At 31.4% G+C, this 14983-nt stretch overlaps 3 protein-coding genes across 4 annotated transcripts; 2 read left to right on the forward strand and 1 right to left on the reverse strand.

Annotated features, from left to right (window-relative positions):
* Positions 1–768: 768 nt before the first annotated feature.
* On the reverse strand, positions 769–3961 carry LOC139990234 (putative lipid scramblase CLPTM1). The gene is made up of 6 exons (XM_072009311.1): positions 3645–3961; positions 2713–3291; positions 2525–2642; positions 2244–2447; positions 2043–2180; positions 769–1951 (listed from the first exon to the last, which is right to left on the reverse strand). The coding sequence occupies exons 1-6, from the start codon at positions 3759–3761 to the stop codon at positions 1191–1193; spliced, it is 1917 nt and encodes a 638-aa protein (XP_071865412.1). The 5' UTR covers positions 3762–3961; the 3' UTR covers positions 769–1190.
* A 94-nt stretch (positions 3962–4055) lies between these two features.
* Positions 4056–6444, forward strand: Caf1-105 (chromatin assembly factor 1, p105 subunit). The gene is made up of 6 exons (XM_072009312.1): positions 4056–4469; positions 4563–4695; positions 4759–5062; positions 5131–5394; positions 5487–5714; positions 5782–6444. Exons 1-6 carry the CDS (start codon positions 4329–4331, stop codon positions 6311–6313), a joined length of 1602 nt encoding a protein of 533 aa, XP_071865413.1. The 5' UTR covers positions 4056–4328; the 3' UTR covers positions 6314–6444.
* Positions 6445–6814: 370 nt separating this feature from the next.
* Positions 6815–11108, forward strand: LOC139989865 (tubulin alpha-2/alpha-4 chain). 2 transcript variants are annotated; one of them, XM_072008541.1, is made up of 9 exons: positions 6815–6917; positions 8739–8961; positions 9021–9125; positions 9243–9439; positions 9526–9618; positions 9730–9915; positions 10156–10404; positions 10655–10818; positions 10900–11108. In XM_072008541.1, exons 1-9 carry the CDS (start codon positions 6915–6917, stop codon positions 11024–11026), a joined length of 1347 nt encoding a protein of 448 aa, XP_071864642.1. In that variant the 5' UTR covers positions 6815–6914; the 3' UTR covers positions 11027–11108. The 2 variants fall into 2 exon arrangements, with proteins under 2 accessions (XP_071864642.1, XP_071864641.1); XM_072008540.1 differs by lacking the exon at positions 6815–6917 and adding an exon at positions 8212–8582.
* The last annotated feature ends 3875 nt before the right edge of the window (positions 11109–14983 follow it).

The following is a 14983-nucleotide window of genomic DNA, read 5'->3' on the forward strand; positions in this document are numbered from 1 at the left end:
AATCTCACATTTCATTGTTTTCAATTATTTTTAATAATTACTTCGAGAGAATAAATGCTTTTATGAACACATTTATAATTGATATGGTACTAAACAAAATAATACAAGAACATTCACGAATATGTAGATGCATAGTTCCTTGACCTCAAAGTAATTGTATTTTATGAATACATTATAGATATATATGTATAGCAATTTGTACTTTAAATTGTTTATAAATCTACATTACATTGACATTTTCATAGCACATTTTATACAAAAAATTAATCATTTGATTCAGAAATATTGTTGCTTTGTTTCCTGGTTATGTCAAGTCAAATTTGTTAATAAAATAATTCATTCCTCAATTTAGCAGCACTAATACTCATTTTCGAAAATCAAGTAAGATAAAAATATTTCAAAGTCAATAAATTATATAAAAATAAAGTAACTTTAACTTTTTTCCCCTTTTATTCATTTTCATAAATAGAATATTCTATTGCCGGTAATTATGACAAAATTAAATGTTCGTAGAAGGCACTGATTTATTAAAAACAATAATTATAATTTTGTTCACTGTTTTTTGCAAAAATATGTTACAATATTCGATACGTACATAGACAACAGTGAACACAAAATATTTGACGCAAGATTTATATTATTTATGGTTCATTATATATAAATTTGATATACATATACTCATTACAATATTTGTGTATACAAACAATCAGAATTACAGGTCGTTTCATGTGTGTATATATATATATAAACAATTTGTAGTTTGGAATATCTTTAAACATTCAAATAAACTTTACATGTATATGTTTGATTTGATATAAAATAATGAAGATTATTACAAAGCATTGAAACATAAACGAAATGTACGAGTTTAAATCAAAGCATGATAACAACTGCTTCCTAAAAAGAGTACATATTTATAACATTCTTTACAATTGCACTAAATCTTTTTCTAATATTTTGCCGATTGCAATAAACATTAATATTCTTATTCAAGCACATCAATGTTTCTGCGAGGCTTTTCAATTAGCTAGATTTTAAAAGCAAAAGAGTATATACATACACACATAGTTATATCAAACTCACAAAGGTATACATTAATGCGTATAGACATATCCTTTGGTACTAATAAATTTATTAATTTAAGATAAAGTTTGAATAATATATTTAATGCTAACATTATGCACCAGACATTACTCGTTCTTTTTATTTGCTTCACTTTTTGGACGATCTTTGATAGATTCTTGCTTTTCGTCTTTAGTCATTTTAACTTCCATTTCGCCAGAAAAGCCAAATTCATTTACTCTAGCATGATCAGTTTTATATATCCATCTTTGGTACAAAAATATAAAGAAAACGATGTCATCGCGGAAACAACCAATTCTATATAATGTTGGCATCTTTACAACAAATGCAAAAATATCATCAATAAATGTATTTAAAAATTTATAAGACATCATACGCCATGGAAGATGTGCCACGCTTTTTAATTTGTAATTAATAAATAACTGTGGTGTCATCATAATAAACCCAAACGTTAATAAAAATCCATAGAGCATATTAAGAATCCAAGAATACCATCCTTTATGTTCTAAATACATCAATGAATAAAGTGCATATCCTCCTAGAAGAGGATAAAGAGTCCACGATAAATATTTAAAAGCAAGCCTATCATATTCTTTTGTGGATGATTCTACATATGATCCTTTATCATGGAAACTTATTTTTGGGAAGATACTAAGTATTTTTGAGTTTCTATCAACAGTAATATTTACGACCTTATTAATTTTCCATATTTCTATGCATAAACCTATCGCGCAACTAATCCGAACCACTGTACTTGTGTCGTTGTCAAGAACATACAATGAAACAATCAATGATTGAAAAACATTGAAAAATACAGACCGAACTGACAGTCCTTCCAGTGAATTACGATTGTTCCAGAATTGTATATCTAAAAAAATACATAAAGGAGTATTTTAAAATAATTTATAATTTAAATATTGCCTATTTATAAACATTAAAATATTTATTTTTAACATTACCATTTTTAAATGCTAAAAATTCGAATACACTGTGTAATACTGATACAATTATAGTCAGACCCAAAAGGTAAGGATTAGTTTCCAATAGTGTTTCTTTTAAAGTATCTTGATCATCGTCATCTTCGTCTGTTGAATCTCCTATATAAAAATATTATTAGAAAACTTTGTTTGTACTTTAATATTAATCACAAAATAACATACCCATAAGTGAAGATATCCATTTATTTCTCATTGACTGAGCTGCATAAATTTGCCACTTAAATAATGAAAGTGGTTGATAAGTTAATCTAAGTTCAAGCTCTTTAACAGTATCATTTAAAGGTTGATAATCTCTTTGCATATTCCAAAAATCGTTCATATATATTATAGGCTTATAGAATTTCTCACCAGGTAAAAAATGAATATCTATTGAAAAGAAGTATTTATATTAATTACATACATTTACGTAAATAAAAGTTAAAATATGTTAAGGAGAAACTCACATGTATCTAAAGGTGGAGATATTTGACCATATACCCAGTTACTATGATCTGTTACTAAATTAATAGTTAAATTTGGATGCCAATGTGATAAATATTCTTGATTCATTAGTTCAGCTTTCTATAATGAATATGAATATAAATATCTTTACCTTCATACATACATAAAATGAACTACAAGGTATACACACCTCAATTTCTTCTTTACTTGCAGTAGTTTCACCGGTTAATAGATTGTGCCTTTTTTGATATTTAACTTTTTTAAATTTATTTAACATTTTTCTAGAGTACGACATATAATCTCCTGCATAGTTTTTTTCATCTTTGGGGTTCGGAGACTTTCCACTTTTAGTGACATATATATGAAGATATACAGACCCATTATTTTTTAATTGATCAGTTGCAACGAATTTATAATTTCTAACTTTTGATCCATCTTGAAATGGTCCACTGTACCAATCTCCATATACTAATCCTTGTTCTAACCATACTAATGTTCTTGGATCATCAAATTGCTTAAAATTCTCTGATTCTGATAAATAAACATGTAAGTCAAATAATGTTCCATTTTCAAATATATTTACAGCTTGTGGATATGCTGGATTGATAACACCAGGAAACTGAGAATTATCAGTTTGAAGTCGTCTGAATAGATGACTGATACAATAGATGATGAGGGCACGTATAATTAAGGATTTTGTTATTGCAAAAAATGATTCTAGGCGTGTTGGTTGATATCTTTTCCTTTGTTCGTCAATTTCTGCATTTTCCTATATATAGATAAAAGAAAAAATAAGTTTTTAACACATAACTTCGATAAGATTAAAATAAACGAAATTTGCAATATCATCACTGTATTGAACAAAACAGGTTGTAACGATTATTTACATTAGCTTCATTACACCACTAAACAATCATTTATATATCATTGATAAATTTACAAATTTGGTAAATTATGTTATACTGGAATCAATTTTTAAAGAAGTTTTCAAATGAAATTAACATGTGAAATGACAATAAAACTAAGCTCATTACTTTTGATGAAATATGATAAATATTTCCAAGGATAAAATAAATTATAAAATGAGAAAATACAAGATAACAATACATATAATTAACGCACATCTCTTTCTTCGTTGTTTTCTGTAGAAACTAATTCTCCATTTTGTTGATTGTTATCCATACTATCTTTGATGCTTACTTCCTTACGATCGTGATTATCATTTTCAGCACCCACCATTTTTGTGTTCAGATTGTTTCTCGTGCCCGTTTATTGGCGTGTATTCCCTTTGCATTTTCAGAGGGAGTTGTACATACCGGATATACAATATATTTCATAAATCACATGTTTCATGACACTGAACTTGAATTCCTCGTATATTTAATCAAATAATATAAAATATATGCGATGAAATGTATTTACTATTTTTAATATTATAACTAAATTCGTTAAACTTATAAATAATAATACATAAATTGATTTTTAGTAAAATTATAGATAATTTATAATCATTAACATCCCAGCTTACAAAAAAATAAAAGCGTAAAATATGAACTAGTTCTCTGTCAATTTTCAACTTTTTTAAATAAATTTCTTTTAATAAATGCTATTCAGCTTCATGTCTGTTGTTATATTACTAGTGATATCTAACTAGGAGAATAGATAGTTAATTAAGATTGGACCTGAAAAAATCACATGTTCTGGCGGGAATAATGTGACATCTTGGAACAGGTTAGATGCAACCTGTTATCAATTATTGTAATAAACTTTTGTGACGTTATTGTATTATATCTTTAAATTAAAATTATGTGGTGCACTACGCCTGAAATTTCATGGCATAATCGTGATCCAGTTTTAAGTATTGATATACAGGCTGGAGTTTATGAAACGCCAGAGAATGAAATTTTTTGGCGACTTGTCACTGGCGGTGCTGACTCGCACGTCTTGGTAATATCATGCAAATAATTCGTATTAAATATTTTTATATTAAATATAATCTAGAATAGAAATTTTTGTTTTTGAATTATTTTTTAAAATTAGATATGGCATTTAACAACGAATGATAGTGGAGTTGCTACTGTGAAATGCGTAACCGATTTAGAACGACATCAAAGAGCAGTAAATGTAGTGCGATTTTCACCGTCGAAAGATATTTTAGCATCAGGAGACGATGGTTGGTAATATTATAAAGGATTAATTAGGAAGAGATTTTTATTAAAACTAAAATACATTGCAGAATCAACTATAATTTTATGGAAACAAAAGGAAGACTGTGAATTTTTTATTAATTCTGATGAAACTAAAGATAAAGAACAATGGATTTCCTGGAAAGTATTAAGAGGCCACCTTGAGGATGTTTATGATATCAGTTGGTCTCCAAATTCTAATATGTTAGTTTCGGGATCTGTAGATAATACAGCTATTTTATGGGATGTTCACAAAGGGCGTTCTGTATGTATATTATCTGACCATAAAGGTTTTGTACAAGGAGTTTCATGGGATCCTTGTAATCAATATATATCTACAATAAGTACAGATAGGTAAATATATTAAATCTTAATAATATTTGTGATGCTTTTAATATAATCATCAAATAATTTGTTTATAGGATGTGTCGTTTGATTGATATAAATACTAAAAGGACAGTGCAACGGGTTTATAAGGCAAAAATTCCAACACCACCAGACCATCCACTAAAAGATAAAGTAGTACGCTTGTTCTATGATGATACTTTTAAATCATTCTTTAGAAGATTAACATTTTCTACAGATGGATTATTACTTATTGTACCTTCTGGTATAATTGAACCTTTCGAAACTACTGAAAGAATATCTAATACAACTTTAATTTTCTCAAGATATAATTTAAAAGAGTAAGTTACTTATATTTTACATATTAACATATGATTATTATTATATAATAATCTAATTATATAGTAGATATAATATGTGATGTTATTTTTAGACCTCTTCTACTTTTACCTTCTTTGGATGATTGCACTATTGCAGTTCGATGTTGTCCAGTTTATTTTGAATTACGAAAGGGTGGTCCAACACCAGTGATAGCATTACCCTACAGAATGGTGTTTGCTGTTGCAACTCAGCATTCAATAATGGTTTATGATACGCAACAAATTTCACCAATTGCTGTGATATCAAATATTCATTATACCAGATTAACTGATGTTGCATGGTAAGCAATGATTACATAACATTATTTTTAAATGAGAAGAAAAAATTAATCTATTTGATGCTCCTAGGTCAAGTGATGGTAGAATATTAATAGCTTCTTCAACAGATGGATATTGCTCTATAATACAATTTCAAAAAGGTGAATTAGGTGAAGAATGTAAAAGGCAAAGTAGTACCACAACAAAATCTAGCACTATTAATAATGATTTTAAGCAATCTGCAACATTAAATTCTAGTACTAAAGATAAACCAGAAAAACATTTATCGACCAACGATATAGATAATAGTGCTATGGATATTGAGATTATAAAATCAAAAGAAAAAGAAACTTTTATTAACAATCCAGAAAGTGCTTTAAATCAAGATAATAAATTATTACATAACATTATTAACGAGAAAAATGACGTAAACAATAAGGAAACAGAAGAGACTGAAGATATTGTATTAGTTTATAATGAAGAAAGTACTACTGAAGTTACTAAAGCAAATATAAAACATATACCTAAGGAAAAAGAAGTGCCATTAATAATTTCTAATAAAGTACCCCGAAGAGTACAATTAATTACACTTTCTAGCCCAAAGGGATTTAAAAAAGAGTAATTTTGAGTCTGAAATACGACTAGTAATTAAAAAATATATTGACATATCTATATATATTTTTGTAATATTTCCTTTTGTATATTATATTTTGTATTATTGCAATAAATATATAAATTATAGATTTGATTTATGACTATTATCTTCTTTCATTTAATTTATTAATTCCCGTTTAATTTTCCGCGGCACTCGTTATATAGTATGATATAATTAATGAATTATGTATAAATCATTATGATAATTATAATATTTTTATTTATATTTGTATAGCTGTTCACATAAAAAAGAACTTGTAATTCTGATAAATTTTCATAAATTGTTTCATCTCCTTTATTTAGTACCTAACGAGTTATGTAATCTATTATTACAATTTGACGATACGTTTGAGGTATCATACAACTTTTTGTCGCATTTATATTTTAACTATACGCGGACACTATAGCAGTAGCCTTTGTCACCTGTGAAACTTAGAACAGATATTATATATCTATGAATAATAATATGGCGTATCACAGTGATCTGACTATTCGTTCAGTCAGACAGTAGTTGAATCGTGGTTCGTCCTGACACGTTTTTTTACCCTTAAGATTTTACATCATCAACCATGGTAAGTATATTAATTATCATACATTTTATTGCTATTTCATAAAAATTATAATTAAAAGCTATAATTATAACCTATTATAATTAAAGTTATTTTTAATAATTATAGTTATTATAGACATCCATTAAAAAAATTTTAAATACAAAAATTTGAATTTTCTTATTATATTATCATTGGGAAAGATTGAATTTTCGAATACATATAGTGATTCTTATGTGCTATAATAGTTAATAGATTATAACTCAATTCAAAACTATGCAGTATTAACATTGTGTATAACCAGGATATCCTTTAATTATAATATACTGTGCTTCCTTCTAGTTTAATCGACCGATTAGAAAACTGTCAATAGCAAATCGTGTATAAGACAGTTTCCGAAGTTAAGGTTCATACAACGAATACATTATAGTTGGATAAATATTTCAGGGAATCAAGAGATCGATTTTTAACTAACGCGGCATAGAACCCAATAAATAAAACTCCAATTTACATATTTACAACTTGAATTTCAATTTATTTTATTAATTGCAATGCAAATAATGTTTAAATAATATCTATTGTTATCTTTTAAAATATATTTAAAATACTAGCGATTGAATGAAATAAAGTTTTTAACTGCTGCTTAGTATGAGTGTTTCATAATTCACAGTTTTTGAGAAGACAATTTTACAGAAAGATTTTACAGAAGACAATTAAGTTGGTCATTTTAAAAAGAATATCTTAAAATATTTATGTTTACTGCAAGAAAAGTAAAAGAAACGTAACAATTAAATTGACGCATATACTCTGGCGAAAATCATAATTTTAGTCTTTTTAAATTCATATTGATGTCATAATAAATTCTGTTTTGTATTAAGAATTAAAACATTCTCTAAATTTAATTACATTATAGATCATAAGTGTATTAGTACGTAGATTTCAATGCATAATATACATGTGTATACAAAAACGATCGATCGAATCGGCAGTTGTTCCTTTCGCTCCGAAGATCAGTTGTTTGGAGAACCGCAAAATTGTGTCACGTACAAAACGATGTTCGATCAAGCTGCTATGGTTACAGTATGTCAACCTGTAAAAATCGATTTTTAGCATGATGCACCTAGAGAATGTAAAGTACCGGAAGAGTCTATGACTCTCCTATGCCCCGTATGCATGGTGGCAACAAGTCGATCTCTAACTATAATGTCCTCTTTTAGATTGCGATTAGATTATTAAACGAAAATATGATAGGTCAAGGTAAAAAAGCTCTGCGATTTACTGACAGGTATAAGATTGCTTTATGTCGATGGAATTTCGACATGTCAGTTCGTAATCACATCGTGTTGAGTGCTTTAACTGATTTAGTTTAGAAACGTATAAGTTAAGTGATTCACTTATTTCAACCTGCCGACGTCTTTTATAAACCATTCCAACGGAAAAATTCGATCCCATCTATTTCTAACAATGCAAATTCGTATTTCATATCTTTTTAAACAACAAAAAACAGCTTATACAACTTATATCATTTGAAATGTTTCACAAAGCGAAAACCTATATAAACATTAATCGAATACATTTAAATATTAGTCTTAAATATTCTTTTGTTCGTGCTTTGTACTTTTTATTAATCATCTCCATATAAAGTAATTGATGGCAAAAGAGTTACATTAAAAGATAATGGCAAAAAAGGTATGGCATTCAAATTTCAGACAAAATCAATAGTAAATTCAGACGTTTAATTTTTATTACTATGGATCTTCGATTGTAATTAAAATCAGTTTATAATAATAGTGTTAAATACGGTTATGACAATTATTAAATATTTTTATTTATATATTATTACAGCGGGAATGTATATCCATTCATATTGGACAAGCTGGCGTCCAAATGGGTAATGCTTGCTGGGAACTATACTGCTTGGAACATGGAATTCAACCTAATGGACAAATGCCCAGTGACACCACCGTTGGTTACGGGGATGATTCTTTCAACACATTCTTTTCCGAGACGGACTCAGGAAAACACGTTCCAAGAGCTGTGTTTGTTGATCTCGAACCAACAGTAGTAGGCAAGTTATTGACGAAAAAATCTCGATTTCCTTACTAAAATGTTTCCATGATGTTTTAGATGAAGTTCGTACAGGTACATATAGAGAACTGTTTCATCCGGAGCAACTAATCACGGGCAAAGAAGATGCCGCGAATAATTACGCGCGAGGCCATTACACCATAGGTATACGTCATACGTGCAATTTGAAAAAATCAATTCAAAAAAAATGAAAATTTGAACAACGAATTATCTTTACTCTCGTTTTCTTCGTCTCTTTCAATTTTAAATTGTACTCTCTAGGGAAAGAAATTGTAGACCTGACTTTGGATCGAATTCGCAGACTCACTGAACGATGCAAAGGTCTGCAGGGTTTTTTAATCTTCCATTCGTTCGGTGGTGGCACAGGATCAGGATTTTCGAGTTTAGTGATGGAAAGATTGTCCGTTGATTATCCAAAGAAAAGTAAATTGACTTTTAGTATTTATCCCGCGCCTCAGGTAAAGACGATTAAAAATATAAACTTTTAATATTCGTTGACAGTAAATTATAATAATTATGTGTTATATGATGCGTTATTTATTAGGTCTCGACTGCCGTTGTAGAGCCATATAACGCTATTCTTTATACACATCCAACACTAGAACATTGCGACGTGGCCTTCATAGTTGACAATCAAGTATGTATTCCTACTCCGTATCTACGATTTTTATGACCAATCAAAGTTTAAAATATCATGACTTTGCGCCTTCTATATCAACTTATTAATAATTGATAACATTTCACATAGGCCATTTATGAATTATGCAGAAGGAATTTAAGCATCGATAGACCTACGTACACAAATTTAAATCGCTTAATTGGACAAATCGTTTCATCAATAACCGCAAGTTTACGATTTGATGGAGCTCTTAACGTTGACCTTACCGAATTTCAAACAAATTTAGTACCATATCCGCGTATTCATTTTCCTCTTGTAAGTCAGTTATAAACATTTTGTAATTCTGCTAAAAATAAAAATATAATAAGTCGTACACACACACACACACACACACACGCGCACACACAAATGTATACATTACTTATTATATTTTTATTTTATATATACATATATAGATTTATGTAATAATGTTGCAAAATTTCATTCGTGCTCTATGATACAAATATTTCGAATGTTTAGTAAGACATAACAAAATTTATAGCTTATATTCTGTAGGCAACTTACGCTCCAGTTTTATCAGCTGCAAATGCTAGTCATGAAAGAATTACAGTAGCGGAGATAACGAATTCATGTTTTGAACCAAATCATCAAATGGTGAATTGTGATCCGCGTAGAGGAAAATACATGGCAGTTTGCATGCTTTACAGAGGAGATGTTGTTCCCAAAGATGTAAATGCTGCTATTGCGACAATCAAACGACAGAAACATATTCAATTTGTCGAATGGTGTCCGACTGGTTTTAAGGTTCGTTCGATAATTATGTAAAATAATTTTTCCTTATATAAAAAAGAAAGAAGAATGTTTAACGTGGCCTTTACAAAACAGAATTGCATAAAAAATATTTTAAATTAGTTAGAAGACATTAACCTTTGTCAAAAATTCTAATTATACCAACAGAAGAGGTAGTCAGATATAGTTAAATTAAATAGTCACATAGACAAGAAGAGATAATCAAACAAATAAAGAATTGTATTTTTTACTACATTTTTTGTAGGTAGGAATAAATTATCAACCACCCACTGTGGTACCAGGAGGTGATCTTGCAAAAGTAGAAAGAGCTGTATGTTGTCTTTGTAACACCACAGCAATAGTTGAAGCATGGGCTAGAATCGATAATAAATTTGATCTGATGTATGCTAAACGAGCGTTTGTTCATTGGTAAACTGATATCTCTATTATTTTGTCACATTTAAATTTGAGAAGAATTTTTTTAATCTTCCTAAACCCTTTTAAATATAGGTTTGTCGGTGAAGGTATGGAGGAAGGTGAATTTGCGGAAGCAAGAGAAGATTTAGCAGCTTTAGAATTGGATTATCGTGAAGTTCAAGAAGACGCAGCTAATACTGAAGATGAAGAAGAATATTGATTCTTTAAATGTATCGAACATTACATGTATTATTTACACTCAATTTTCTGATTGAAATATAATAAATAAGATTAATAACTTGCGCGTTTATCGTGAAAATTCATATTTCGTTTTCGTTTATACTATACTAGGTAACATAATCCATGAATCAATCACTGAATTTTACTGAGTCACTACTTCTTTATAATAGATTTAAATCTGCACATGAGAAAAGAAATAACAATTGCGAACAAAAATACATTTTATTTTACAAGTATAACTAGATTGGGGTTTTATCTGAAAAAAATAAAATAACTGTATTTAAAAAATGTATATTATAAAAATTTAAATATGTTATTACAAAATAAATTTTACATAAAATATTATTTTAATCCCTCCCCCTAATTTTTCTATGAAGGAATCCTCCGCTAGTTCAAAAATCCTAATTCTCTAATTCTAATTTCTCTAAAATTTTAATTCAGCCCCACTAATCCGCTGACGATGCGCGCGCTCTATTTGCATTTACGCGAGAAAATATATAAAAAAGGACTCTCTAAAATACTCTCTATTCACGTAAAATTCAAATCGTGAATATTTTTAACCATCGACTTTGTGACATCGCTTTTTGATATCACAAAATACAGGCCCATTACTATTATATCGTTTTATCATGACATTTTTCAAATTAAAAGTATAACAAATTGAGTCTCATCAATAAGAATTAGGCTCCATCAATTGTCACGCATTATTCACCCGCCATATTCATTTACATATCTTCAGTTTCGAAAACTTTTCATGTATCCAATTTTTTCTAACGCAGATTACGTAATGTATTATAATAGAACAAAATTCTGTAGTAGAATAGATATCTTCATATCTAAGATTTCGACATATAATTATTTGGAAAGCGATGCAAGTATTAATATTTTCTAACATTACTACCTGGAAAATGATACTAACTTGAAAAATACGCAACCTCCAATCCTGGGTCCATTGCATATATATTTTATATGTTACATATGTTGTTACGTCGCGAAGCTTGATATGGATCGTGTTTCTAACCGTCTCTCGCGGTCCTCTAGCGTCATACACAAATCGTTTCATCTCCCCGACGGGATATACAATGTATCGACGAGCGTGTCACGTAAAATAATAAAAAAAACACAAAAAATAATAAAAAAACATAAAAAAAAGACAGAATTTATTTCTTCACACTTGATTTACACTTGACTTCCGAACTCTAGGAGCGACTTTTTAAGACTGAAGCTCTTACAATTCCGCCTTTAAAAACTGATTTGTTTCTTTCTTTGTCATCCCTCAACATCCCCACCATCCACGCGCCTGTCAGCCGTTCTCGAATATTCGGCAAAAGGACCGTTGGGATATTGAAGGTTCATTGAGCACTTCGCCTCGCCGACATACACTGTCGCCGAGTGCGGCTGCATCTTTATTTCTATCATCAGCGGTTCCGAAGCGCGGCCCGGTCTTTGATGTAGATCGAGGTGTAGTTGATGTTACATACCCCCCTCCTTAGATTGATTTTGGTCCTCCAAAATCTTAGTACTTCTGCAGATCATTTCCAGGTCAATTGGCTTTTCTGGTATCGCACCATTGATAAAGCATACTGAAGTTGGTTTTCCTTCTAGGTACACTGTTTTTGATATGGTTTGCCCAGGTAATATGGTCGTATCCCATTTTCGCTTAAGTAGATTAATTCCTGCTCCTGTGTCGACAAGAAGTCTCCGTTTTGGTTCTCCAACTGGTCCAAGGAGCACTGTTGGGAGTTCTCCTGTAGTTGCGTTGATTCTAATTCTTTTATTTCCATTTCGATGTTGTTGATTGGAGGTGCTCGTTGTTGTAGGCCTGGTGTTCGAAAATTTGAACATTGGTTTGACGTGTGTCCAAGGCGTTTACATTTGAAGCATCGTAGTTGGGCTCGTTCTGCTAATGGTGAGCGTTCGATTTGTTGAAACGCAGTTCTTGGTCGCTGTGCGGGGGTATATTCAATCGCTTTGAGAGGTGTGGACGTAGAGTTCGTTATTGGTCGTGGTTTATACTGTGGTCCATTATTGAGACGAGCAGTCTGTTGCTTGCGCGTTCTGTCTTCACGAAAATATCTTTCAATGTCGGCGGCGCGTTTCTCGGCTTCGATAACGTTGTACGGCGGATTGGCAAGTAGAACTTGTCCTATTTCTGTTTTTAATCCTCGAATGAAATCTGTTACCGAATCTTTTAAAATTCTGTCGCTCATGGCACGTCTGGTTATTTCGTCCAGGTATTCATTGGTAATACTATACTGTAATTTGTTAAAAGATTTTCTAAAACGAATAATATAGCTTTGTACGCTTTCGTTAAATCCTTGTCTAACCTCTCGTAATTGGTCTTGGTGTTCCCGAACCGAAGCTTGAGTTGCTACGTTCTGTCGTAATGCTTGGTATAAATGTGCGTATTCTGATATGTGTACGTTACGTATTGCCGTAGCTGCTTTTCCCGAAATTTTCTCTATCTTAATCATTTTTAATAATAAATGTTGTTCAGTACACATTACCCTCATCTCTCTAACTTCCTTAATAAATTCTTCTACTCCTATATCGTCTTCGCCGTTAAGTTGTGGGATGCACTTTAATGCGTCTTTAGCTTTAAGCTCTGGTTGTGTAAAACGTCGAGTAAAAGCTCTGTCTTCGGATAGCTGAGGTGGCATCTGAGGAGGTCCTCGAAGGGGTGATTGGTCTTTAGCAGTGTGGGTTGTTTCGTCTGCAGTCATTAGCGAATTGGCTTCTGATACATCTCCCATACGTATTTTTGTTAAACTCTTTCCTACTAATGCGATCTCTGCTGCGAGTTTTTTGTTCTCTTCGTTTGCTGCGCGTTGAGTTTCGTCAATACGTAGTGTGAGTGTATTGATTTGTTGAGTGAAAGTTTCATTTTGTTTCTGTATTGCATCTAATATAGCCCTAACTGTTGGGTCTATCCCACTACTAGTTGAAGCGGCGTTAACAGTCTCGATTTTATCCTTTCGTGACGTTGCCATTATTATACCGATTGTATTATTTGTGCTTGAATGTCTCTTCTCGTTCTATATTTGGTAAAAGAATGCAGAGTTTCCTCACCTTGATCGTTTAACCCGTAGGAAAGGTTCCGTTGCGGTGTTCCTTTGTCAAAACGTCAAAAGTGTTTCCTCTGTTGGAGTGGTTCGTTGATCCTCAATCTTCAAGGTTGACCGTAGCCCGAAATGCGTAGTTTCGTTTACTTGAAGCTGATGGATCCTGGCAGGATCGCCAAAATGTCACGTAAAATAATAAAAAAAACACAAAAAATAATAAAAAAACATAAAAAAAAGACAGAATTTATTTCTTCACACTTGATTTACACTTGACTTCCGAACTCTAGGAGCGACTTTTTAAGACTGAAGCTCTTACAATTCCGCCTTTAAAAACTGATTTGTTTCTTTCTTTGTCATCCCTCAACATCCCCACCATCCACGCGCCTGTCAGCCGTTCTCGAATATTCGGCAAAAGGACCGTTGGGATATTGAAGGTTCATTGAGCACTTCGCCTCGCCGACATACACTGTCGCCGAGTGCGGCCGCATCTTTATTTCTATCATCAGCGGTTCCGAAGCGCGGCCCGGTCTTTGATGTAGATCGAGGTGTAGTTGATGTTACAAGCGCACGGTTGCCGCCCGGCCGCGAGTTCCAGAAACGTCGATTCGATCCGTTCTTTAATTACACAAAGAAGTCGGCATACGTGATTGTAACATCAACTACACCTCGATCTACATCAAAGACCGGGCCGCGCTTCGGAACCGCTGATGATAGAAATAAAGATGCGGCCGCACTCGGCGACAGTGTATGTCGGCGAGGCGAAGTGCTCAATGAACCTTCAATATCCCAACGGTCCTTTTGCCGAATATTCGAGAACGGCTAACAAACGCGTGGATAGTGGGGATATTGAGGGATGACAAAGAAAGAAACAAATC

Source organism: Bombus fervidus, chromosome 8 (assembly GCF_041682495.2).
Source record: "Bombus fervidus isolate BK054 chromosome 8, iyBomFerv1, whole genome shotgun sequence".
Lineage (NCBI taxonomy): Eukaryota > Metazoa > Arthropoda > Insecta > Hymenoptera > Apidae > Bombus > Bombus fervidus.